We start from the raw sequence: 26,304 nt of genomic DNA, 5'->3' as shown, positions 1-26,304 counted from the left end.
TACCTATTATACTGTGAACTATACCTCAAAAGTAAAATGATAGGCCTTTGAACTATCTTTCAAAGCCTGTTAACTATCTTTACAAACCTATCAACTATCTCTAAAGGCGTGTCAATTATCTTCAAAGGCCTAACAATCATCCTTTAAGGTGTGGTATCTGTTTCACCTACCTTTGAGTGCCAGTTATTTTGTAGTCAAGGATGGTGCCGTAACGCATGCTTACCTGATCTAGGTACGCGTCATTGTTGGGTTCACCTGTTCCCTATCGATAAGCGCAGCACACCGTCCGTTAGTGCGTGCATTCTCCCCGACTGGCTGTTGGATACCACCGTAACTGTGGTCGATGGTGATTTCCATTTCCTGCACAAGAATCGGGCCAAGTTCCAGATTCGGTTACTTTCTACGACAGGATGCCCTGTCCCAAACGTTCTGAAGCTAGCGCCGACGCCGCCGAGGTCCAACACGGTGGGGCTGTGGGGATAACAATGCGTTGTCTCCGGATTTGTCCCAGGTCTTCGGATTCCGACCCCCCCATTCGAAATTTCCACCTACTTCAAGCTTGTTGCTTGTGGTTCATTTTGACCTTTCTTCCGTTCCAAAATTTCGGATCACCATCGACAACATGAAGGGCCTTTTATCACGCGCCCTGACGCTGGCAACTGCGCTCTTCCAGCGGCAGGCTCTTGTCTGGGATGGCACATGCTCAACGGGCGTACACATGATCGTTGCCCGCGGATCTACTGAACCTGACGGGTATGGCCGGATTGGAGTTGTGGCCCAGAATGCTTCCTTGCTGATACCCAACTCTTCAATTGCCACCATCGTCTATCCAGCAACATTCGAAAATTACTTTACCTCCTATGCAACGGGAGCCTCCGAGTTTGAGAAGCTTGTCCTTCAATATGTGGACGCCTGTCCTGATAGCAAGGTCGCTCTGCTGGGCTATTCGCAGGGAGCTCACGCCATGATGGACGCTGTCTGCGGAAACAGTGATGATGGGTTCTTTGTGTCCCCCGAGTTCCAGAAGGCACTTGGCTCGCAAGGTAGGCAGAACCTCTGGCATTATCGTATCCACAAGCATGAGATGGCTAATCTATATTCCAAGTTATTGCAATCGTTGCATTTGGCTCCCCTGACTTCAATAAAACTCACCCCTGGAGTGTTGGCACAAGCACCGGTGCGGGCTTGTTCGCTCGTAAAAACATCACCGCTTGTGAGCCATACGCAGCTGGAATTCGCAGCTGGTGTGATGAAGGTGATATTTATTGCGACCTGGGATCAGACCGGTCGGTCCATGGTTCATACTTTGCCAATTACACCCTCGACGCAGCCGAGTTCATTGCAGAGAGGTTCAACAGCTCTGACACCGTCGTTGACGTCCCTACAACTACTGCTCCTCCTACCACCACACCAACTCAGTCGGGAACCGAGACAACTGATGGAACGACAACTGAGACAACTGATGGGACGACAACTGAGACAACTACAGACACGACAACAACCAGTACCCCAGGCTCCGGCGCTGGATCATTCAACCCCTCTTGGGTAATGATACTGTCGATGGCGGGCACCTTGATGATTTGGACCGAGCTTCTATGAGTCTGCCGTAGAAAGCATCTCACAGCCCTCCGAATCGTGCTTGGTCATACTGTTTGTTATAAAGGCGGTCAGATCTATGCTTGGACATCGCCTTCACTTGTACATAGCCACCTCTGGGTTTAGCTTGCGGGAATGCAAACGATCTGAGCTTTCCGATTGATTGCATGAATGACGCTATCTCTGCAACGGCCCATATTGGCCTCGAAAATATGACTGCATCTGCACAATATTTAACAAGTCATCAGATCTTTGACTGGTCTACATTGTGCCTTCTCTTCTTGCTAATTTTTCTTGGAACGTGACCATGGCACCTTGCCCACAAAAATGGTTGACACACGCAAATAGGTCAACCCATATTATATTGTGAACTGTACCTTGAAGGATGATCACCAAGCTTCCGAAGATAGTTGATAAGCCTTTTAAGATGATTAAAAAGGCCTTTAAGGATATTTGAAAGGCCTGTTGATTCACTTTCGAGGTATGGTTTACAATGTTATATGGGTTAACTTACTTGTGTTGGGCCATGAACTTGTGGTCAGGGTGCCTGGGTCACGGAGGTATCACCAAGGGACTCAAGTCACAAATCTGTGATAGTAGATGGTGTTTTTTGTATGTTTAAATGGATTGGATGAGACTAGATGAGCGTAGGTCCTGAAGCTCTCCACTTAAAGGCACATGAAGTCAAAAGACAACAACAGCTGCGCATAAGCTGACATGATGGCGCCTTTAACTCCTTATGATGCCCTGTATAGGGAGGGAGAACCAGTGTTAACAACCCAAAAGGTGCGGTTTAAAAGCAGAAGTTATCTTCAGCCGACTGGAGACCTTGGTGAATGACCAATCGGCATGATGAATACAAAAACTGCTGAATGGCGAAGTCAATGGGTCAATGCTGGTGCCAATGGGTTATTCAAGCAAGACAACAGCCTGGGACAATGGAAGCAGGCACGCTAACTGTGCGTTCCGGTTCAGCGCAGTGCTCGAAGGCCGAACGTGGTGTTGAAAAGGTGGGCGGGCAGGTACGCTGGGAGCAACTCCCATTCTTCCTCACTCATATTCCGCAGTGAATAGGCACTTCGCGCAACCGCCCCGCCTGGCCTGGCCTGGCTCGACTATTTCTCCTTCGACCTCCCGGCGACCATTTTGTTTTTTTTTGGTTTCTTCCACCACATCTACACCCAGGCATCTTTTATTTTGCCTTCTCCCATCTATCCATCCACCCCCCTTTCACTATCATCGCTCTGCTTCGACCTGGTTAGGAGACTCATGATGCGACCGACAACCAGGATCAACAATACTCGCATCAGAAGGTATCACGAGATTCGCGAGGGCAACCCTGGGGCCGGATATGGCCACCCTGGACTGCCAGTACAATTCAGTACGAACGTGGGTCTCTATGTCGCAAATGACCTCAGCGGCTTCTACCCTCCTCACCCGATCGAGTCCCAGGCTTTCCACCGCAGCTACTCGGCCCCGGATTACGACAGTCTCATTGGACATCCCCACGCTGGTTTTGTTGGTCATTCCGACGATGGTCTCATTGGACATCCTCATGCCCATGGAGGTTACTACCCCCAGTTCAATCTCCATAGTCGGTCTGCTACACCTCACGCGCCATCTCCGCTGGGGCTTTTTGGACAGTACGGGCTACGCCCTAACGCGATTCCTTTTGACCCGTCGTCGCCACTTGTGGATCTGTCATCGGCGCCATCGCCTTCCAATTCAGCCTTTTCGGTAAGCCCCCTCAATGTGTGCAAAAACCTTCACAAGAGTCGGAACTAACCACCTTGCCACTCTTTAGACATTCACTGGCGGAGCCTTGTGCCTAGAGGATTGTGACCACGATTGCCCGTTTGCCGACCCTTATCTTCCCGGATGGTTAGAGCGCAAGGGCAATGAGAAAGACTCGTCTCTCGAGTTTTTGCGCGAAGGTGGAGAAGGTCCCTCAATCATGCAGACGGGATGGTTGGAGAGAATGGCCAGGAAGAGAGATGCATGCCAAGCAGCAGCAAGCATCAGTTGGACGGACACCACTTCTTCCATGGGAAGTGGTCATACGGTCTGGGAAGACCTTCGTCTCGTGGGCCTGAGGGGTGGGGAGCTGTCAGGTTTCGGGGACCTCAGTGATTATGTGGAGAGCCCGAGCGACGCACTCTCGAGGTCTACGACCCTCGCTCCCTCAGACCAGCAGTCCTCAACATCATGGTTTTTCCCCCGCGGTATTTCCAACGATAGTGGCTCAATTTCCCGGTCTTCGACACCGAGTATTCGTCGCCAGCATCTGTCATCCTCCCAACATCATGCCATCCCTTCCGGCGCCCAATCTGATACTTGCCGTCAGAATCAGATCACAGAGTCTCCTCGTCCTTTCAACCGATTGGTCCAACCTCTCGATGGTAATTCATCTGAACAAGTTCGCGAGGCATTCAAGCGTGCCCAAGACGCAAAAAGAACAGTGGAACCAACAGACAGTCCCTGCAGTTCAACGAATAACAGTCAGCAAAGCGCTTGGTCTGTCGAAGATATGGCTGAGGATGTTCCACCCGGTGACAGCTGCTCTGTCTTCATTTTCGACCTTCCGAAGGATGTCACCCTCTCCAAATTACTTGGAAGCATTAGAGGCTATGGTCGTGTTCGCTACTCAAAGAACTGCAGTTCTGGGGCTCTGGTTGTCTTTTTTGAGCGGGAAGCTGCGCAGAGGCTTGCCCAAGAGGGCCACCTCATGGTTGGCGGGGTGCAGGGCAACATTCGATTAGCGAAATGTCGAATTGCACAGAGCACATTGCCGAGCGAGTTTTCAAGGGTTCTCGTTATCACAGGCCTCACGGGTGGTTTGAGCGTTGCGTTCTTGAAGGAGTGCTTCGAGATGAAGAACATCCGGTATGAACTCGACAAGATAGCGAGGGTGTCGTCAGGCGATATGTCTGCCCTTGAGTTTCATTTCGCCTCTCACTCGCAGGCTGCGAAGGTGAAGGAAATGATCGCGACCGACCCCTACTTTCGCAAGAAGGGGACAAATGCGACTTATGGGATTGACCCATGCGCCGAGCCATCCGTGGTTGGCTCCCAGGAAGAGTAGCAGGAGTCCCGGGATGTCTTTGGCCCTACGACAAGCATTAGGTTTTAGGTGGGGTTAACGCATGTGTTGGAGCCCGGGAAGGGATTAGCTGGGTCGGGATCATTTGTCTCTGTGCTTCAGGAGTTTAGGGGTTTGGGGGAAAGGATAACCCTATGGTCTGGATATGAGCGCTGGATTTGCTCCAGGTTGGGGTTGCTTTTCCAGGTTCTTTTCTGTACTAGCGTGGATACCCTGAATTTCTGCTTTATTATAGTGTCTCTTTCTTTGCTTTGTGCACCATCTGTGCCTTGACCATTCTCCCGCTTTGTGAACACCGTGCTAAGACACTCTTTCTTCACCCTTATTGATAAAAGGATGAGCCATGGATTCAACGTCATCATAATTCATCTACTCCCCACCTCGACAGCGGGAGCTTGGGTGGGGTTCTCGGCGTTTTGGGCCCAAGCTCTTATTTACTTGTCTTGAAACTATTGTTTAGATCTGTCCGTCGTCACTGCTTTTATTACCAAGCGACTGTTCCGCAATCTCTGCGCTTTTCTTCGCGGCTCGGACCTTTCCTTCACCATTTTCTCGTTCACAATCGGCCCAAGGCATTCACCACTTTCAACTACAAGTCTCAATACGGGCCCCAATCGTCCACAAGCCAGAATACCTACTTGAAACCCTTCAATCTGACCGACCCACTATCTTCCTTCAAATATCGATCAAACCACAGGGCTCAACCCGCGTCATCAATCGCATATCCATCAGATGACGGTCTCTGATTTCTACGATCCAAACAGCTACCGTGTGCCTTTGACCGTTGGTTGCCAGACCTCCCAAGTTCCACTCCCGCTATCGACCGACACGACCAAGATGAGCCCCCATCTTTATCACCTCTCTGAAGTCAGCCACAGCATGGTCTCCAGTCCGTGGGTAGCGGTCTGGAGATACGAGGCTGATAACTGGGTCTTGAGGACTCCCTCGACAGACTTGTCATCATTCTATGCGCTTCATGTGAGCTTATGGCAACAATCTTCCCCTATTAATCTCGGGGATCACTTGGCTGACCTTTTGTTTTCTACGCAGTACTCAACCGATCCTAGCTGCGATAGCACCGACCCCATTTGCCTTCCGAGTCAGTATTATGAGCGCAACAACACCCACTCTACAGGTACACACGGAGAACCAAGCAGTGCAGCCACTTTCCAACCCATCATTGTTCATGGTCATGATAACGAATCCCTCGTGAGACAGCACCACCAAGAACCGACCCTCCATCATCATCAACATCTCATGCCACCTGCCGGTCATCCCCACCTCTCGATGGGCATTCAACCCGCCCTGTCTCCTGTACCTCGCCCGCCAGGAATGTCGGCGAATTACGAAGGAAATCCCGCCTGCGAGGCGAACTGGTCAGCAGATATAGATGACCACCTCAACACCTCGGTCTAGGTGACCGGGCTGCCATCCGACATCGATACCAAGGGTCTCCTAGGATGCATCCGCAAAACGGGTCGCATCTGGGCCACGGTCATCAACTACCCAGACTCTGCTCGATGTCACACTTCTGCCGCAGCGAAAATTACTTTCTTCGATGTTCAATCAGCCCAGCGGTTTCTGGCCTCGCATGGCGATCAGAGTCAAGCTGGGGGCTGGCTGGTCAAGGGGAGAATGGCGCGCGTGAGGCCCAACCGGATCAGAGTGGCACAGAAGGAGACACCGAGAGAGAATACAAGGGTTATTGTCATCAGTGGGCCGGCGCGCTTTTTGGAGTACGGAAACCTGGAGAGAGTGTTTGTGTCTCACGGGATTGACTTTCAGATGGAAGAGGTGGTTGCCCACCGCCATAAAGTTGAGGGATGGGCCACTGTAGAGCTTCGCTTTGGTTCTTACCGTGGACAGGCAGCTCAAGTTATGATGTTGGTGAAAAGGAAGCTGAGGGCTTTTGGGATAGGCGCGCGGTATGGGAGAGATCCGTGTGGTGAGTGATGGCGTGGGACTTGATGCGGATATTTGGCAAAGGGGGTAATCGGGGAGTTCTAGGGCAAAAGAGGGAAAGCTGGGGAGGGGTGTGGATGGTAGTTCAAGAAGTAAAATGTGTAATAAACCTGTGTAGTCTGACTATGCACTGTATTGTCATTACTTTTGATCCTGTCCGCGGCATTGCAAGCCATGTCCGTATCACTTCTTGGATGAACTCACTTGCCTGCCGGCTTGACTGGCTCGGAAGAGAGGTCGCCCACAGCGATAAGCCCGCCGATCAATCGAGAGTCATCATCATAATCGGCCCCGTCCATTTGATAAACTGGAATAATCTTGAAGATATCTTTGAAGCGAAAGGGATCACGTATTAATTTAACGAGGCCATCTCTTGGCACACATGGTCGAAGGATGGGTCAGCTGGGGATCCGATTCAGATCATAGCAAGCTCAGGCAGCACAGGTGTACGTGCCTGCCAAGCGTAATCTGCGCGTCTTTGGGAATGGGAGCCCTGTTTGCTTCCGATCAATGTCAGTGTTCGGGCAGGGTGAATCCTGAGTATTTAAAAAGGTGTAGGTCATGAGAGCTGTGTCGAGCTTGGGGAACGGAAGGGGGTCAACTAGAAAGCTAGCTGATAAGGGAATTGATCATACGATCACTGGAAGGGAAACCTGCCGATCTATCCAGAAGCATTGTATTATAGTTATGGACTGGATATTCATAACTATCACTCTTATCTCTGTGGTTTCCTAAATCATTCCATCACTGTTGTTCAAGACACTTAGGGGCATACTTCCCTTTTCTCGGTTCAGGGTTCCCCCACGTGTCGGATTAGAACATCGCGTGGGTTTGAATATGGCACCAGATGGAGAGAACGAGGAGAGTGTGCCGCTGAGGTCCTGTAAGCATCCATGCCCTTAGCCATTCATGCAGCTTGCGGTCCAGCGCGGGCGACTTCAGCCTCAGTCTCATGATGGGAAAGCAACGCGGAAAAAGCCTGTGATCAGTTCGCCGTCCAAGTTGATACTCAACATGGTGTGGGCGCTGGATGCAAGAAACGCGGTATGTCGCCAGCCGTGGGGGGCGAAATGGCATCAAACGCGTCGCAGCCGCTTGGATTCAAGAAATGTCAGCGCCGCCTCATCCATCCTCTTCCGCAGCGGTCGCTGATAGGTTTCCGACACCACGGGACGAAAAGGTGAGGTGGGGCACGGGCTCCTATTCACTTCTGTGAAAGCCATTGTTTTTCGTCGGTAAAAGATCCGCTTTCTCACGAAGCAACAATTTACCTGGGCCATATCTTCTGTCACTTCTTTCGCTTGGATTTTCATCCCTCTTTTCCGAACAACAAGGGCGTTCAGAAGTCGAGTTTTGACGACGCAGCTTTGGGGAACAGCGCCCGCACCTTTCAACACTCGAAGCATAACAAGACTACTATCATCACATGGTCTTCAAACTTGTGCTGTGTTCAACACATGGTTAACTAATTGGCCGTCAGGATCTCATCAGCTACAGAGTCACGAGCGTAGATCCCTTCACAGTTGCAGAATGTGTTCCAGGTACAGCTATGTGTGACTTTAGCCTGATATATTTGCCAACTTGTCATGGTTTCCCACCATCAGGACTAACTTTGATCTTGGCAGGGGGGGCTTTGTGTTGCCGTATTCGTCGATATGGGCTTCGAAAACCATTTGAAGGGTAGCATGAGCGCTGTTTACAATACAATGACCGCCAAGAAAAGGGAAAGAATGATGCGGGACTTTGAGACAGGAGCCAAACGCAGTTTGGCATACCAGCCTTCGAACGTGTGTGATTCCCTGTCTCCATACTTGGTCGAGCTACCAGGTATCGAAGACCATTCCGGGACTCAACATCCTGGAGGAATCTCCTCTTCTGAGCTTGTAAGTCTTCAATTCCTGCGAAGAGCCCTTGCTGAAACTGACTTAGATTTCATCCATCAGGCTGTCTTGCTTGTTGGCGGTTTCGGAGACAACATGCACCTTTGGCACAGAGTACACACTGCCATGGAGAGTCGGGAGAGCAATGTCTCAGTCTGCCAAGTGGGACAGGAGGTAGGTGGCTGGATGTCTTTCAGCGATAGCCTTCTAACAGAAGTTATAGATGGTCACTGGCGTGTCGTGTAGCAGCCCTATGAAAGCTCGAAGACCTAAAATAGAGGTTCACAAGTCGTACAAAGTCGACGTGCCAATTGCAGCTATGGCATCAGACTTGATTCATCTGGGTACGGGTGCAGCACGAGTACATTGGGCTCCTACTACCAGCTCCCCGGGGACAAGATGGTGCGACTGATCAAGCCTGTGAGTACCCTGATATATATATATATATATATGTGTGTAGAGAGAGAGAGAGAGAGAGAGATTCCTTGCTCAATGACGGCTGAGATCTCCTTAATAGGGTGTTGATATTGAAGATGGTCGCAAACTGAAGGAGACAATAACCATCCGGATTCCAGACATACGTTGATGACACATCTTACGTCTCTCAGGCTTACGCACAAGCTTTGGCTCTGCACAGAGGAGATCCCGCCCTCATATTTCAACAAGCGAAGTAAATTTCCTGTCCGGTGCATATTTATGTGGCATTTTATGGCTAATAGCGAACTAACCTGTAGGTGGTATGGTGAGTTGTCGCATGAGATCAATAAAGGGCCTCTCTATCAATGAGGTAACAAGGAACATTCGACAGATGTCAAGTTCACCTTGGCGGTTGAGAAGGGCAGTGCTAACCTCTTCTTCTTTGTGATGATTTTCCGACGGGAAGGAATTAGCTCACTGCAAGGTTGAATACCGGGATAGACTGTCATGATGGGTGTAGTCAGATCAGCCTATGGGTCCAATGAGATATGCACATTTCTTGATATTTGCTCTGTTCACGACGGCTTTGGTATTTGACAGAGATGTGCTGACGCCACCTCCTCTCACCACCTTTCCGGCCTTGGTCCTCTATCATCCCTTTGGTTTGGGTTAAGACCGGGATTCACCACAAAGTTGAAGTAAAATGATCCTCGTCCGGGTGGTGCTGACAGCGTCTGTATGTAATCAGTGCTTGTGGAGTCTGGTCTCATAATGGGTATCTCGCTGCTCTCTATGCTTTCTGCCTCCACCCCGGAGTTCCTCGCTGCTTTGTTGCACCGAGGACTCCGTGGGGACTGTTGTATCGAAGTAAGGTGGTGGCCGTACTCATCGCTTGTCTCTTGGCGAGTCCTGAAGTTCGGCCCAGGATAGGTCTGGTAGTTCCGGCTGCCAGTGAAGGAGTCGCCAGCGTCCTGGGTGCTCAAGAGACCGAATCGTCGTAAGCCTCGTTCGAAGAGTTGTTTGAGACAGGGAATGCAGCTTGCAATTATCCTGACAACGAAAGATTAGTCGGGCATAATGACGCGGCTCAGCAATATGGAAACTCACGCAAGCTGCATTTCTACCATGCTCCAAATCGTTATAGGTACACAATCCATGAGACTGTCACCTGTTTTTCCGTAGTCTTTGACATGGAAGGTTTTCGCAATGCAGGCACTACTCGCAAATATGCCCAAACCCATTATGAAAGCGACCGCAATCTTCTCCCTGAGTGGTCGCTGTAGGTGGACAATAAACGTGACGGGCTAGCAATCGTCAGTATTGGCAATGATTCCGCGTTTTTATGACAGAAACTCCATACGGCCAAGCTTAAAGCAAAATCTGTCACAATGTTGAGTGCAGAGTTGACATAGATTGATGTTTGCGCCACAGTCATATCCATGCATTGGGCCTCAGAATTACTGTGGTCCCACACAGCCCAGAGCGGTCGGCACAGTGAGAGTTGGAAGGCGTTTGTGTTGATGGCAGTGAGCACCACAAACGCCATGATGAAGTACATTCCCCAAGCCCAAACGCGCTGATCTCGACGAATCCGAATAAGCATACACGCAATGCTCATCTTGGAGAAGGCGAGACTCCAGGGGAAGACTGGCTGGCTGAGGAACAGCCATTTTTCCGCAAGGACTTCCTGATCTGTCGGGACGTAGTAATTATGTCGACCAATGCCGTAATGAACCGCTATCATCAAGAAAATATACGACGCCAGGTCAAAGAGCTTAGTAGATGATTAGTACTTGGAGTTAGCTGGTCAAATGATGCGGATTCTCATACCACAGCAAGAGTGATCAGATAATCATCGACGAATAGGCGTGATATCGGTCGCATACGAGTCCAGATGCGAGCGGCATACAGCGTCCATGATATGAGGTGCAGGAATGATATCGTGCCTACCACTAAGGAAGCCTTGGACACATCAGGCCCTGGTGGAGCTAGTGTTGTGGACTCCATCGACAACGGTGGGAAAAGCGACGCGTGGGGGATAGTGCGGTGAGGGAGACCACCATGCTTTAAAACCAGCCTTTCCAAGAGATGGATCCAGGCATTGGAAGAGGCGGGCGTGCAGGAGGATATCCAATCATCAAACGGAGCGTGTTCCAAGGTCGGTGGCTTCCTCCAACGTTTCAAGCACTGTATGCTGCTGGGATTTGAAGGACCATGCTCATGCGATGTAGGATTAGAGAATCCTTCGACGGCGTGGCTCAAGGGACCTTCACGCGGTCTTGTGGTGCCCCTTCAGGGCTGGCCTGCTCTGTGTCATGGATGTTGATAGGTGGGGAGGCGCCACAGCACCAGCATCGGTGAGTTGACCTGCTGGCCCCTGGGGTTGCGGTGTGACTTGAGAAACATACTGCACTGTATTCATGGCTTCCAAATTTCCATTTGGAAAGAAAAAACCATCTTGTATTCCTCAACAACACACGGGTTTGCTGTGCAGTGGGGGAGTGAGGTTGACACAAGAGTGAGCATTTCACCGCCAAGAAAGATCACGTGGCCACGCGTGCCACTTTGCTGGTGCACAGACCACTTCTCCCAAAGAAGCCGAAAGAGACCACGCGTCGAAGCAAGAGACAGACTCGAATTCGACAAAGTCGACAATGTCAGCAAGAACGAGAAGCTGACCCGCAGACTGCCGGGTATGGTTGACTTCCGTCAAGGGTTCTTCAAACACGGAATCTACGAACCTCTGCTGTTCCCCGCGAAAGAGGTACTGCTAGTGAAAGCTGAGGAGGACTGGGAGCCTGGGAAGTTTACCCGCGCTATTCGGAGCATCGAGTTTGATGATACGTCCGACTTTTGACTTGAAGGAGTAGGTAGCCCAGTGGCCCCCAAACTGGCAGCATGCATCCACAGAGCCTCATGTCGTACCTCTACATAGTGAGCACCTCAACGCTATCATGAACGTCTCCTCCAAAATCAGCAAAAGACTTCGATCCGTCAGGTACAAAAACAACAACCTCATCAAAATCACCAATGCTGGCGTGGAACAACTCGGCACCCTGTGCCCCAAACTTGAGCACATACATTTTGAAAACGCACCCATGCTCTCAGATAAAGCACTCTCCGCCATATTTTGCGGCTGCCTGTTTACTCGCTCCGTCGTCATCGGTGGCCCCGATGTCACTCCCGTGAATGTTCAAATTGGGGTGAAAAATGATACTCGATGGATGATTCAAGGCGCCATCTCAGGTGCTTCGCTAGATGAGCTGCAGCAGGACAAGAGCTTGGCGGTGAATCTGGGGCTCCTTGATCTGCGCAACCAACCGTTCGATATTGACGAAAGGCATGCGTCATCTGGTGATTCTATCACTGTGGCACGCCGCCGTTTGTATGTTGTGCAGGGATATGGGGGCGACCACTGTCTCTTTTACGGCGGGAAACAGGTTGATACAAATATCGCTGAAATGCAGTCTGACTTTGAGGGGTGTAGCGATTACGACGATGAATGCGATGACTACGATGAGGTGGAATGGGAAGACGAGTTTGACCATGACGGCGAGTTCGTTTTTGAGTCCGAACTGTAAACTTTGGGTGATAGCTGTGTGGAATTGGAGCATAACCTCGAGATGATGGCCATTTATACGCCTCTAGTATGTATTTCTCTGGATGCCTCCTTCCTACTCCCTTTCCGCGGCAAAATCTACTCCTCCTCTTCCACCGGTCTCGCAGCCAACCGACGTCGCCCCCAGCCCTTTCCTCCACCACCGCCGCCGCCTTTACCCTTGCCCCATGGGGGCCCTCCTCCACCTCCGCCACCTCCCCACGGAGGGGTGACCTGTGTGGTGGTTGGCGTCGGCCGGACAGTTACCGTCACTGTCACGATACTTGGAGACGGCGTTGTTGGTCTTGGTGGAAGCTGAGAAACTCTAGTCGTGATGAAAACATATGTTGTCTGTGGGCCGGCTGGGGTGGTAGATGAGCTCGAGGTCAGTGCCGCCTTGCTTGTTGTTGAGGAAATGGTGCTAGGAGCGACTATGACCGTCGTGGATGTGGTTGATGGCCGCGGAAGGACCACAACCGATGTTGACACGACCGCAGCGCTTGAGCTCGAAGTCAGGCTCGTGCTGAAACTCGCGCTCGAAGCCGCGCTGGAACTGGACACCGGTTGGTTCTCCAGGTCGTAAGCGACCGCATCAAAGACACCCTTTGGAATTCTGGCTTGGCTAAAGTCATGAGACCAGGCGCCTCGCCCATCGTGGATTCCAAAAGAGCTCGTGTTGCTGGTGGCTGTATTGACCACACGGGCATTCTTGGCCCAGGCTAGCGTGTTGACACCGTTGGGGTCCAAGGAGCCGCCTGCCCACTCACTACACCCTCGGCACAGCACATCCAACTGCCAGTGTGTTTCGTTGGTGTTGGTGGTTGGAAGGACTGTGTACGTCGCGCCTGCATACGCGCCAGGTACGTTTCTCCCCCTAGCCATGGGTATTAGCTGAAGGCCCGAGTGCCGGCTAGTATCTCGAAATCCACTTACGTGCTCCAACGAGATGAGACCACCGCAGTGTTACCATTCGGCCATCCTACCGTCAAGGGATTCGTGGCCATTTTCCCGCCCCATGCGATGCCAGCCCAGCCAGCCTTGGAGACTGGAGCCACTATCTGCAACAAGACGTCGAACGGCGCGGCGGCAACGTCAGGGATAGCGATCCGGTAGATGACGTCGTGGGTTGGCACCTTGAACTCGGAAAAGCATATTTGTGTGTTTCCTGGGCAATACTTGGTTGTATCTTGTCTCTTGTTGTTGGTGGCAGATGCAGTCCAGGCCTGGGCCACCCCAAGGGCAAAGATTGCGGTTTGCTTCAGACCCATTTTGGCACCTATCCTGGAGAAGAGAACAAATGACAAATAACATCTGTCTCAGCCGAGGTCTTTATACCTTGTTGACCCTGGGCCCAACTCATTACACATACTGGTTCCCGGTCCTCAATTGTCTCTCTACCAGGGCTTGCTCCCGCCATCCGGGAAATCTGAAATGAGCGATGGCACGCAATCTCAGATCGGCGACTTCCTGTAATAACCAACCGCACATTTTTAGGTCGCTTGTGCAAGCTTCTGGGGAAGTCCGTCAATCTGGCTCACCAACATGACGGAAGGGTGTTGCTGACCTCAATTTACGGCTAAAGGCGGTTCGGGGGATAGAGCCCAGTAGACCGCTGTACTGTGGAAATACTCGGACCGACACGGAAATCCGATCGTTCTTATCCAAGAATCACGCCGTAGCTCACAAACTGGAAATCATGATGGTGGATTCTCTGGGATACGGCTGGAGCTTTCGGGATGTTCTGGTGCACTTCTTGGCTCACCCGGGCCGCAGATCCGTTTTTTTTTTTTCGCTTTGTTCAGGTTGAGCGTCCAGACACCACACAATCGCTTTGTTCACTGTGTTGTCAGGCATGACAATAGCTTCACTCCAGGTGAACAAGAACAAAGAGACTGGGTATACTGACAGAGAACACCGAACACTCTGGAAGCCAACCAGCGTCTCAACATGCTATTAAAGAAGACGGAGAAGCCTGATATTATCGGTTTACTCTGCAAGCAATCTGTCTAGAACTAACTGTAAAGACCACACCTTCAAGATACTACCTAGTTATCCTTCGGTGACGATCTACATCACATCGTTCAAGTGCCTTTTCAGTCTTCAGACTCACTACCTACTCTACCATTATGTCCCAATCCAGCAGATCAAGCCAAGCTGGCAGCATCGCTCCCAGCGAGCAGCCAATTCTTGGGCCCTTTTCTGGTGATTGGGAGCAGATCAAGCCTCGGCCTACGAAACCAAAGGGCAAGGGACCATCCCCGGGAGATCTTCCTGAAAATCTCCATGATATGAGTGCCCTTTATCTGGATTTGCTCACTGGCAGTAAAGATGACGAGCGGATCAGACGGTCCCATATCCCCCCTTTCCATACTGTCGAGAGACAACCACAGGTAGTTGACCGCAGATCTCCTGAACCTTCGCAGGGACAGGCTGCCGGTTCCTCTCTTCATCACCCTCTTTCCTTTGTCTCCCGCATTGCGAGGGGTGAACAACCTGGCATTGTCAATATCCCACATCCAACTCCAGCTGTCGCTCCCATCACTACTTGGCAGCCTCGGCGGGCTCCCCAACTTGATCATTCTCGTTGCACTCCGGCTTTGAGAAGGGTGCAGGCGGTTGATAATCTTGCACGTGAGTATAAAAACGGGGAGGAGTCTCAGGGGTGAGCGGTATAAGTGTCGTATATCGTGTGCTAATTTTATCTACTGCGCAGGTTTGCTTCCCATCATAATCAATAATACAACATTTCAACATAAAACCTATTTCTTTCTTCCAATGTTTTCGTCTGCTTGCCATGTTTTGTCTGCGCCGGAACCTTTATGACATTGTTTCAGGGGCCCGGCTCCACTTTCTGACATGACCCCTAGTCAGAGGGGGTTGTTGTTTGGTGAACTAACCCTTTTTTTGAGAATGGATGTGGTGTAAACATGGTTTACACGGCTGTGTTTTGGGCGATGAACTGTCACACCATCACATTCTTCTTTTGTAACAGTCACATCACAATCTTTCTCTTATTAATCTGCTCTTACCATTCATTCATTGCTCACCAATCGTCAAGTCCAGCTCAACTCTACCTACTCTACTCTAAAAACACATGCTCAACCACCACACCACCATACTTGACCATCACCCAGAGAACCCTACCGCCTTCGAGGCTCTCTCAGCCCCCGCCCCTAAGCGGTTCAAAACTCATCAACCAACCAACCCCCCTTATCCTCCTCAACGACCGCCGATCAAGCATATATCCAAGCCATCATACGAATACTCCTGCGCCCCTCTCCGCAAAGACGACCCCGACGCCGCCTCCCGCTCGCTCTCTTCCAGCCGCTTCCCTTTCCGCCCGTCTTCTGTCTCTCGCCCCTCTTCTGTTCAGCGCTATCACCACTGCTAACAGCAATGGCGTCAAACACAAACGCCGGGTTGCCTTCCATATCAGTGTAGTTCTGACGTCTTCGGTCACTCCAAGTTTCTGTTTCCCGGTTCCTATCACTTGACGACATGGATCTTCCTCTGCGACGGTGGGAGGAGCCCTTCGTGAGGTGTGGCGATGAAGGTATCTACCGCATGCGACTCCGGCGCTGGTAGTGGGCGTTGTAGCCGTCTACCAAGGTGGAATCTGCTTCGGGATAGAAAGAGGCGGAGGGTTGTCGCTGGTGGCTTCCGGATTTGTTGTAGCCGGAGTAGTTACGGATACGTTCTTCACCGGAGGGACGTGTGTCTAGCTCGAGGGTGCTTTCTGACTGAGCTGTCGGGGGAGGGGCAAGCCCGGCGGCTGCTTTGGTAGAGGCAGAGCTCCATATGTGATTCTGTATTGAGGTGTAAAAAACCAACAGAAGTGGTTTGTTAAAGAAAATGTAATATTGCAGGGGAAATTGCGCTTATAAAGAGTTTGGCCGTGGTTTGGGCCACGAGAGAGAGATTCGATTGGCCGCGGTGGTCATTGTCCACGCTTCTTTGAGCGCGGTATCAGAGTTGTCGGGTGCGTTACCCACATATTAGATATGTCCGGGCACCGGTCATTGGAGCTAGATTCGAAACGCTCTTTTTGATGATGATGATGAGCCTCTCAAGTGAATAGTCTGAAGTCTTATCTTGTAAGATAGGGCAATCTCCGAGTCCCGCCGGGTCTCGAGATCCCACGAGGCCAGAATCCGATCCTGTAATAGGCAAGGCCTACTCACCGGTTCTCAGGGATATGTTGTATATCCACTTACGCGTTGGGGTGCTTGCGTCATGGCGCAGCATAGAGCATCTAGAAGCTGCTTCACAATCTGTTGTGCTCACACCTCCAGTATCACCATGGACCTGCGTCATGAGGTTCCACTTGATAAGTGGGTGACCTTCTGTTGCTCTTCAGTCCACTGTATTCTGTCGTGGAGGGTTACACTTCTAGTATATACTCGTCAGGAGTCTTCTCTACCAACAACTTCCTCGAACCACCGAACAATTCAGTAAGAAGCGCACAACGCACCAAACAACCTCCACAATGCCCGCCTCCGATATCACCATCGACCTGGACCGGAGCTCAACTCCGTTTCCGAGATCTCGCCGCTCTGAGAGAGTCCACGAGCAGGTCGAGGACTTGAACCGGCGCAACTCCTCGCCTCGGAGATTTACCTCCACCCCGACAAGAAGCCGCAGGCTGAGCCCCAGCCCGACTCGATATCGTTCTGCCGCCACAATCGCTCGCAGCCCTCCCAGATATCGTTCCCCTACCAGGATCACTAGCGCTCCCCGCCTTCGCAGGATCAGCCCTAGTCCTCTTAGATATCGCTCCCCTACCCGACTCCCTAGCTCCACTTCCCGCCGTGCTCCCTCCCCCTCTCCCTATTTCAAGGAGACCCGTATCACCGAGACTCGTCGCACTACCACGTACCACCCTACGAACCCGGTGAGCCGCTACACCGAGACTCGCACGACGTACCGCACTCCTATCTCCAGACCTCGCACTCCTCCTCGTGGCTGGATTGGCAGCCCCAGTCGGCGTATCACATCGCCGCGTCTTGTCGATATCAGGTCTTCTTCGGAGATCTATAGCTCGTCTCGTCGATATGACTCGTACTCGTCGACAACCAGGAGCCCTGGCCGCTCCACCGATAGAAGCCTGTTCACCCGTCGCTATTAGGCAGAGACAACCATCGCTTTGTTACCTGGGACTGCTCTGGTTCCCTGGTAGAATAGGGAAGGGATGGTGGCGTCGGGAAAGGGTAGAGCCTGGATTGCATCACAACGAGCGCATCGGGATTCCACCGTTTCTAGCTCAACGAATTGATCGCTTTCGGTCGGCGCATCCTGGTTCCTAGGGCGTGGGAAAACCGGGCGTTGAGAGCGATAGGGCTGGTTTCCCAGGGTAGTAGCATCAGCCATCGATGAACGTTGTCTTTGCCAACAACCACGTGCTTGATGTGCCGAAGTGATAATGAAGTGCCTGCTCGACCTCAGAGGCTCAGATCTCCACCACCAGCATCCTGACCAGCCACCTCCCTTCCACCACCACGAGGCACTTCACCAGACAACCACCGAAACTTCAAACACACCCTGCAACAGTTCGAACAACAGTTCGAGACCACCCACGTAACGGCTTTCGGCAAAACCATTCATCAAACCGGCGATCCAGCCTTGTTTGAACTCCATCGTGAACCCCAGAAGACAGGCTCCACCATCTAACGAGAAACGGGGGCCGGTTCATTCAAGATCCACCCGATCTGACGATCACCACTAAGAGCTCCACCCTGGGTGATCTTCCGCCAGCCGGACCCAGCAGTACGGGACTAAAGTTGATCCAAGCAACATTTTTGACAGACAGCCAGGCCCTTGTGACGGATGCTATTGTCGTCAATGCGTTCCCAGCAAGCCCAGGAAAAAGGTCTGCTTCATCAAGCCTAAAGCTCATGCACAGGATGTCGATCAGGAACGGGGGTTATTACCGAGCCGGCACTTGATGCTTCTGAAGAGCGGCATGTCCACATTGTAATTCCCCCACCAGCCGGCGAGGGAGGAGAGCTGAAATCTCGCGAGCGGCCAATGATATAATCCTTAGCTCTGCTTTTCATGTGAAAGGCCGGCAGTCGGGACAGCTCGGTGGAACCTGGCCGCCGATACCCTCCCGGCTCTCAATTGCCAGTCCCGTCTCTGGAATGGGGCACCGGTTTTCTTGGCATCGGCCTCCGAAAGGGACACCGATACCCTAGAATGCAGAGAGTTTTGGAATCAACTCAGATCTCGATCCTTTGCAGGATATTGCCTCGGCGTGGCATTGCCTGGTGCAAAAGGGAAGAGTCATCTCTTGCTGTCGTGCGGTTTTTAGAGCCAAGCCGTCGGTCCCTTATAAGGAGCTTGCGCGGAAGAGTTTGTAAAGTCGTGCTATGCACGATAATTTCTCGAGATAGTATTGGGGTCGGCATCGCACCAAAATTGGGTGCATGGGAACATGTTGACTAGCAGTTTCTCCACGGCAATGTCCGGTCACATGTTTGCGGGCCACATGAGTGGGTCGGTTTGCAAAGTCGACCCATTTTCTTCAACACGAACCAGAGTCGACCCAGAATCCACCTTCTCTATAGCGTATCGCGTTCACTGCCGGACGGCGCCTCAAGCTGGTAGTTCTCCCGCAGCTCTTCCACCCATAGCCCCCTATCTAGTAAAATGTTCCCCCGCGGCCAGCGTCACTAGGCGATCCCGTGCGCTTGTTGCGCCAGCCAAGGACTTCAGGCTTGTAAATCGTCGATGCCTCATATCAACATCTCACCATGACAGTCGACAACGAGCCGTCATGCCTCACAGCAAGGCGTGGCCCCGGGAAGGAGATTGGACGGAGAACCTTCTCGTTGCACCGGATGCCTTTTCCCAACGGGCGCCTTGGAATGACCGCGGCCAGGCAAGGCGCCGGTCGACGCTACAGGCAATTCCCGTTGCTGGAACAGCTGGGAAGAGCCTTCAGCGGGAAAAAAGGGTGGGGTGTCGTGAAGTATCGGGATCAACTGTCAAATGCCATTACGCCGCTAGAGCTGCCATGGAATTCTGGATTCCTGGATGGCAGAGTCTGGACGTGAAAAGGGCATTCATCGAATTGTGGCTTTGTTCAAGCTGCGGCAGCAGGGGTCTTGAAGGAGTGCTGCCAAGAAGAGCGCCAAGGCCGCCCACCGGTGAGCTCCGCACCAATCATACGGCAGCTGGCAGTGTTGTGCCGAGACACTGCACGTTTTGCGGCTGCGGGTTTCTCCTTTGGCAGCTGCCACCTCGGTGGCTCAGAGTCTGGACCACTTGGAGAATCTGCCCATTTTGCTCTCGTACGACCGTCAACCTGGAAATGGTCAGTTTGACCCCAAGGGTCCGATTTGTGCCACCATCCACTACCGTGGACGGCCATGTTCCCCAGTGTCGCCCATGGCCGCCCATGGCCGCCCATGGCCGCCCAGCAATGCGCGCCCGAAGAGTGCCGAGCGCGCGGCGAGCTGCTGGGACGAAGCGAGGGCATTTTCAGTCTTTAATAGAGCTCGAGGTCCCGTCCCTGAGGCTGGAAATCGGACCATCACCATCACCAGCACCAGCACCATCAACATCAACATCAACGTCATTGACAACACCACCCGAACAGACAACCCCAACTGACACTTGCCACTTTCGTCTGTGCTAGCATTGTCTCAAACAGCAGACCACCACCACACCACCAACAATGTCTGGACTACCTATCAACTCGTCGACATCATTCGACCCATATGCCACCACCTCCTTTGATGCTGCCCAGCTTGTTAGTGACCTTTTTTCCTTGTGTCTTTCCCCATCTTCTCTCCCAGCAGTGAACGGTGCGGGGTATGGTGTAGCTGCCTACCTACCCCTGTTCAATACGCCCCTGGACTCTATGCATAAATACCCATGTGTAACTATAACATACATGTCTCGGTCAGGAGAGCTAACATCATCGACAGCAATCATACTCTGACTTCTCACCCATCTTTGACAATTTTGAGGACTTTGGCACCGACTTCAACTCGGACTCGGCAGCCTCCCCCATCTCCCCCATCTCTCCTGTTCTCTCCTCAAGCTCCTTCAGCTACCCCACTGCCGACCAGTGGGTTGAGTGGGACAGGATCGAGCACTCCCCAGAGCCCGAAGCTCTGTTCAAGACCAACCCCTTTGACGGGTCCATCTTGACTAGCAACGCCACCACCAACAACTACCTCCGCAACCCGTCACTAAGCCCCGCGGTCAACCCCATGGCCACCGTCATTGGCACCGAAGGCATCGACAGCCAAGCGCCCCTCTTCCAAACGGCGCCCATCATGGTTGCCCCTCTCCCCTCCCAACAGCGCCAGATGGCTGCCTCCATGGACGATGCCTCCAAGAGGTACCCATCCCGCAACCTTAAGCGCAAGACCTCAATCCCGTCCGAGGACGACGAGCCCCTGCCCGCGTCCAAGCGGTCCTCCCCTCCACCAGCAGCCGCCCCTCGCCGGTCCTCCAAGGACAACTCCGCCGCCGGACCCAAGAAGACGGCCCACAACATGATCGAGAAGCGGTACCGCACCAACCTCAACGACAAGATTTCGCAGCTCCGCGACGCCGTCCCAGCACTCCGCATCGTGGCGCAGAGAATGGAGAACCCCGGCGCCTACGAGGAGAATGGCGCCGACGAGATGATGGCCGACGAGATCCTCGGCGGTCTCTCCCCAGCGGCCAAGCTCAACAAGGCCACCATCTTGGCCAAAGCCACCGAGTACATCATGCAACTGGAGCGGAGAAACCTCGGACTGGAGACGGAGAACAATGCGCTGAGGGGGAGAATGGAGGGGTTGGAGATGCTTTTGATGAGCAGAGGCGGCCCTCAGCCACAGCAGCTTCCTGTTTGGAACTAGAGCTGTCTGAGAGAAGAGGGGGGGTTGGTTGGACTGTGAAGAAGGAGTGGTGGCTCATCATTGGCTTGTTTTGTGGCTGGCTTTCTTGCATTGCATTCTCCGGCGTTGTGAGGATATTTCTTGGGACATGATACCACATCATTGTTTTGGGTCTTTGGGATTTAAGCGGGGAGTTTTTTGGAGTTTTTTTTTTTTCTTGGTTTGGCAAACTTCCAGCGATTTGACTTCCCTGCGCCCAACATTATACCCATTTACTTGTTGTTTGTATCATTTTTGAACAGCTGTGGTTATCAAAAAAAAAAGGTGTGGATCTTGGATACTTTTTTTTTTCTTTTGTGATATATATATTACTTCTTATTTATCAGCCCAACGAAGGGCTTGGATTCATAGTTTTTGGAAACGGAAGCAGATCTCAAAAAGAGACTGCGGATGATGAATACATTCAAAATATTCTCACCTCTCTTACTTCTTGTGCTTTTGAACTTCGTGAATCAGTCTTTGACTCTGGAACCATAGCATTGTCAAATGTGCATCATTGAACTAGGTAACTTCAACAAGAAAAGAAAGAAAATGGTTTCATATTTTTAGGTTTAACAGAGTGTGATTATCAATCACCATCGCCAACAAACACAAAGCCTCCCCTGAATAGAAAAGGTCAGGAGTAATCTGCTACTGAGGCTCGCCAAAGTATGACCACCACGGTCAAACCCACTTTGCTAATTACCTATCTTCTCTCTCTCTCTCTCTCTCTCCCCCTTTCTCTCTCTCTCTCTCTCTCTGTCTCTCTCTCTCTGTCTCTCTCTCTCTCTGTGTAGTTACCTCCCCACAAAACCCAGGCCTGGTATTACCCCTTTGAGACCTCCCCTGCTGTTCAAAGCAGGAGTAAGCTAACTACCGAGGTTGTTTAATACTTCTTGGAAGAAGAAGAAGAGTAAGAAGAGTAAGAAGTGTAAGAAGATGGGTAGTAAGCGCCACTGCTACTCTTGTATTCAGTAGCTTTAGTGGTGGAGGTGGATGGTCCGGAAAATGCATTCCGGCGGGTGTAGGAGGGGAAAGGGAGGAAGTCAACTCCTACGACGGCATTGCGCCGGGTCCTTTGGGGGGTGGAGTAGGAGTTGTTTGGGTTGTAGAAGGAGGAGGAAGAGTAGGGGTTGTTGTTGTTGTTGTGGTTGTTGTTGTTGGAAGGCATCTTTGTCCTGACTGGTTGTGGTTTTGTGGGTTGAGTAGGAAAAGATCGAATGGTTTTGTGGATATGTGTTTTGTGTTGTTGGTAGTGAAGAGTTGGCGATGATGATGGTGATGATGATGATGATGATGATGATGATGATGATGGGAAATATTGCCTGGAAAGGGGTCCAATATGATGGTTAAATACTTTCTCCGTTGGGTGAGGGAGGATTTGGGGCACAATAGCATTGTAGGATTTGCAGGAATATGCCATGGCTGACAATAAGATTGTCGACCTTTTTTTTTAAAAAAAAAAAAAAGAAAAAAAGAAAAAGGGTGTGACTTTGTCGACGAGTCGTTCTTTGTAACCGTCCAACAGCTAGCTTCGTCAGTCGGGAAACTGACTAGGTACCCGACCCTCCCTCTTGGAAGTGTGAATGACGGGGCCCATTGGGGCCGCTGTGGGAGACAGGAGGTCTGAAGCCGTGTGGCAGCCAGCTTTTTAGCAACCCGACCGGAAGCTACCTCGAGGTGCTGTTAGCTCGGGGCGAGCACCCTGGACCAGAGCAGCGATTATTTTGATCGGTGTGTTGGTGCGAGGACAGGGCAAGGGCCTATTTCCGCGACTGACGTCGTATTTCCAGTCCATCGCCACGCTACCCGAGGTACCTTTTGAACTTGAAGTTTACGCCGGCTCTGTCATCTGTCATGACGCATCTGACAAAACACATGTGCGGGCTGTTGGCATCGACACAGAACTGTAGTTCATTCTGTCTTTCTCCCTTCTGCACTTTTGTACTCATTCACATAGTCTCTTCACATGCCATATTCATCAGCAACGATGCCTTGTTTTACGGCATCTTGCTACTTCGGTCCTGCCGCCTTCACCATCACTGCCGCCGCCCTCGGAATGTCCGCTGCTGAGCTAGCCCAAACCTTAAATCTAGCAAGTCTCCTCTCTGGTAGCCGTATTCTGCTAAATGGCTTTTGCTTGGAAAAGCCTGACGTGATCTGCTGGTACGCCACTCCCTCAAACCGAACCTGAAAGTCTGGTCTTCTTAGCGGGATTCGTGATCGCTTGATGTACTCTCGCTGTTGAGCTTCTGTTAGCCACAGCCTTCGACCTCTCTCGTCACCCACCCTGCCGCACTGGTGGTGATGATATCGAGTGCGAAAGCCTTTCAACATCGGCATTGTCCCACTGTTCAAGTTTGGCTGGTGGCTGGGAGTCGGTACTCATAAAACCGGTGCTTATCAGCCGGCCAGGGGAGCGGCGGGACTATTCGGGGCTTGAAGACAATTCAATTACTGGCCTTATTCGCTTTTGTTCGGTGGGAGGTCTAGACGGCCGAACGACGGGTATCTCGGTCTCGGGGCTTGTGCTGATGGAGGTCATGCTTCCGCCTTTCTGTGAAAGGGACCTCGAATATCCCAGCTTGTATGATGCTGCCTGGGGCTGTTTGATGGACGCTGACGACACGGGCGTGGCTGTCGTGAGGAGAGAGGACAGCAAGCCTTTGCTCGAATTGCTCGCTTTCTTGATGCTGCGCTTTTGGCACATTTTCCTGAGACTTTTTGACGTAAAAAGCGAGAAAATAATGTCGTTATTTGTCGGTGTTGTGCTTGTGTCTAGAGAAACTTCAAATATTGAACTTGAGGGTAGCCGATGCTTTTCAAGAGACTTTTCTAGTGTGACAAGGTAGAAAAGTGTACAAATTTGCAACTAATTCTTGACTCAAATGGTTGGGAAATTCAGCAGCTTTATAGATCGCAAGGCCACTGTGTGCCGGGGCCCGGAGAGCTTTGATTCTCTTGTCTGAACATATTTATGTTGGCTTCCGCGTACCGAGTCGGGGTTTCCTACACCGAGCCACTGACAAAGTGTGATATAATGTAATCATGTGTGGGGTTACTTCAGCGTGATTAACGACGGTCGAGTTCAGTTGAAAGATTTGATTCCGAAAGTGCTGTCTAACTGCGTGCTACCTGTAGCCTCCTCATCCTCCTCGCCCACCACTATCCAATCGGCCCTCCTAGGTGTAACACCGCAGAGTCAGTCCAAAAGGTTCCCATACTGGCGGGTTGAAATGGTAAGATATGGTGGATTCTGTGGCTTTCCAGCAGCAATGTCTTGAAGTATCTTCGGAGTATGAAACCCCCCTCGTCATCGTTCTTCAAAAAAGCTTTTCCCAACATCAAAAAACCAAGTGCTGTGAGATATGCCGGGTTGGAGGTGCTCTTTATTTTTGAGCGGACCTTTACGGAGCCCCCTTATTTATCTTACTACTGCCCCGCTGCCTACCTGTTTACTTGCCTTTCTTATCATATATAGAAGGCTTTAGAAGAAAAATAATAACCGTTCAAATTATATTTTAATGGTCTATAAACTATCTTTTAGCCCTTGAACTATCTTTTAAGCCCCTTTAACTCTTTTTAACGTATTTGAATTATCCTTTAGAGCTCATCAAATACCTTTCAACCCACAATAATTATGCTTCGTAATATAGTTAAATTCTATATTAACGGGGTGTTGACAAGATAAATAGGGGGCTCCGTATAGGTTCTCTCTTGTTATGAAGAGAGTTCCATATTGTATGTGAAATGAAGAGAGAAATATGTTGTATCGGTTGCCGTACCACCCTTCGCGTCTTTCTTCAGTCCCATCTTGTTGTCGTTCCCAGGCCTCCCGGTGCCACCTTTTCATCAGGCCCACACTTTGGTTGCTCCTGATTATGGCCTTTCTACTAGTATTTCACACAGCTGTAGGATTTACTTCTGCTGCTAACTTCATTCACTATTTATAACCCTTTTCGCCACTTTTAGCGCTTCATTTTCCAGGACAGTGACCTCGTCCCACACATCTCGCTGCCACAGCGCTCCACCAGCGAAACCTTCCTACTCAGTTGCTTCTGACAAATTTTCTTCCGACCATCTACCTCTTTCGTGTCAACAAGATCGCCACCATAGGGAATGATACAAAGCCGTCCATGGCCCAACCTGAAGCTCAGGTCATCGGCAAGGAGAAGATTCGTGCCAATTTTCGCAAACGACGCTCCGCCATGGTTGTCATAATGACTTCAAAGGTACCCAAAGTTGGAAAACGACGAGTATGCCGCTGAAAGGCTCCATGAGAGGCCGGTAATAAAGCCTGCACCGACCTGTATGCTGCTGGTTGGAGATCGACTTGCGCTGCGACCGATGGGACCTCTGCGGATAGCAGTGCCACCCCAAAGGGTTTCATTGGGTTCGAATATCTTGCGTGGCTCGCCGACGCAAAGGTTTGGGCCAGATATGAGAAGAGATTGGATCTTGATGACCGCACATTCCCCGTGTGAAGATCAGCGACAGGACAAAACCAGCGTGCCGGTGTCAAGAGATTATTCGAAATACTGCTAAGAGAAGGCTGAGACGGCCTTGAAGAAGCGACATCTGATGCCTGAGGATTACGCAGCACCAGTGACTGAGAGGATCAGGCTCATTTCAAGCTGGGCTGGGCCTAAAAGCAAGGAAGAATGGTATGTGTGTAACACTGACAGTGCTGGAGCCAGGGCGCGCCAAGCTGACCACCGATTTCTACTATTGCCATGTCCACGCAGGCAGCATGGAGTGCATTGTTCCCTGACGAGATCCCTCCTGTAGCTCGATTTGTGTTCAGGCTTCCGCTCCGTACGTCCTGGGAGAAGCTCGCAGAACAGTGGATGGTCGAAACGTTGAATGCCACTATCGGCA

General features: G+C 51.3%; 7 protein-coding genes across 7 annotated transcripts; 4 read left to right on the top strand and 3 right to left on the bottom strand.

Moving 5' to 3' along the window:
- Positions 1–622: 622 nt before the first annotated feature.
- QC761_121430 (uncharacterized protein) lies at positions 623–1,599 on the top strand (the record flags this gene model as incomplete). Its single annotated transcript, XM_062875427.1, has 3 exons — positions 623–1,043; positions 1,106–1,465; positions 1,490–1,599. 3 exons carry the CDS (start codon positions 623–625, stop codon positions 1,597–1,599), a joined length of 891 nt encoding a protein of 296 aa, XP_062738684.1.
- Positions 1,600–2,868: 1,269 nt separating this feature from the next.
- On the top strand, positions 2,869–4,678 carry QC761_121425 (uncharacterized protein; the record flags this gene model as incomplete). The annotated part of the gene is made up of 2 exons (XM_062875426.1): positions 2,869–3,333; positions 3,401–4,678. 2 exons carry the CDS (start codon positions 2,869–2,871, stop codon positions 4,676–4,678), a joined length of 1,743 nt encoding a protein of 580 aa, XP_062738683.1.
- Positions 4,679–5,000: 322 nt separating this feature from the next.
- QC761_121424 (uncharacterized protein) lies at positions 5,001–6,649 on the top strand (the record flags this gene model as incomplete). Its single annotated transcript, XM_062875425.1, is given in 3 exon segments — positions 5,001–5,674; positions 5,747–6,106; positions 6,113–6,649. Coding segments are annotated over 3 exon segments (1,143 nt in total). The 5' UTR covers positions 5,001–5,428.
- Positions 6,650–9,254: 2,605 nt separating this feature from the next.
- QC761_121420 (uncharacterized protein) lies at positions 9,255–11,437 on the bottom strand. Its single transcript, XM_062875424.1, has 4 exons — positions 10,786–11,437; positions 10,316–10,729; positions 10,063–10,259; positions 9,255–10,005 (listed from the first exon to the last, which is right to left on the bottom strand). The coding sequence occupies exons 1-4, from the start codon at positions 10,960–10,962 to the stop codon at positions 9,579–9,581; spliced, it is 1,215 nt and encodes a 404-aa protein (XP_062738681.1). The 5' UTR covers positions 10,963–11,437; the 3' UTR covers positions 9,255–9,578.
- A 1,215-nt stretch (positions 11,438–12,652) lies between these two features.
- Positions 12,653–13,840, bottom strand: QC761_121410 (uncharacterized protein; the record flags this gene model as incomplete). Its single annotated transcript, XM_062875423.1, has 2 exons — positions 13,487–13,840; positions 12,653–13,427 (listed from the first exon to the last, which is right to left on the bottom strand). The coding sequence occupies exons 1-2, from the start codon at positions 13,819–13,821 to the stop codon at positions 12,653–12,655; spliced, it is 1,110 nt and encodes a 369-aa protein (XP_062738680.1). The 5' UTR covers positions 13,822–13,840.
- Positions 13,841–20,122: 6,282 nt separating this feature from the next.
- On the top strand, positions 20,123–21,873 carry QC761_121400 (uncharacterized protein). Its single transcript, XM_062875422.1, has 2 exons — positions 20,123–20,303; positions 20,482–21,873. Exons 1-2 carry the CDS (start codon positions 20,229–20,231, stop codon positions 21,406–21,408), a joined length of 1,002 nt encoding a protein of 333 aa, XP_062738679.1. The 5' UTR covers positions 20,123–20,228; the 3' UTR covers positions 21,409–21,873.
- A 1,981-nt stretch (positions 21,874–23,854) lies between these two features.
- QC761_121390 (uncharacterized protein) lies at positions 23,855–24,136 on the bottom strand (the record flags this gene model as incomplete). The annotated part of the gene is made up of 1 exon (XM_062875421.1): positions 23,855–24,136. The coding sequence occupies one exon, from the start codon at positions 24,134–24,136 to the stop codon at positions 23,855–23,857; it is 282 nt and encodes a 93-aa protein (XP_062738678.1).
- Positions 24,137–26,304: the final 2,168 nt, after the last annotated feature.

The sequence above is a fragment of the Podospora bellae-mahoneyi genome, assembly GCF_035222275.1.
Source record: "Podospora bellae-mahoneyi strain CBS 112042 chromosome 1 map unlocalized CBS112042p_1, whole genome shotgun sequence".
NCBI lineage: Eukaryota > Fungi > Ascomycota > Sordariomycetes > Sordariales > Podosporaceae > Podospora > Podospora bellae-mahoneyi.
Note: the sequence above shows the minus strand (reverse complement) of the source record. Positions and strands in the feature narration are given on the sequence as shown.

Coding starts and splice junctions, on each gene's coding strand:
- QC761_121420 (XM_062875424.1), bottom strand. CDS start 10,962: ATGGAGTCCACAACACTAGCTCCACCAGGGCCTGATGTGTCCAAGGCT. Junction 10,730..10,785: donor ATCTGATCACTCTTGCTGTG/GTATGAGAATCC, acceptor TCATCTACTAAG/CTCTTTGACCTGGCGTCGTA. Junction 10,260..10,315: donor ATTTTGCTTTAAGCTTGGCC/GTATGGAGTTTC, acceptor GACGATTGCTAG/CCCGTCACGTTTATTGTCCA.
- QC761_121400 (XM_062875422.1), top strand. CDS start 20,229: ATGTCTGGACTACCTATCAACTCGTCGACATCATTCGACCCATATGCC. Junction 20,304..20,481: donor CCTTTGATGCTGCCCAGCTT/GTTAGTGACCTT, acceptor CATCATCGACAG/CAATCATACTCTGACTTCTC.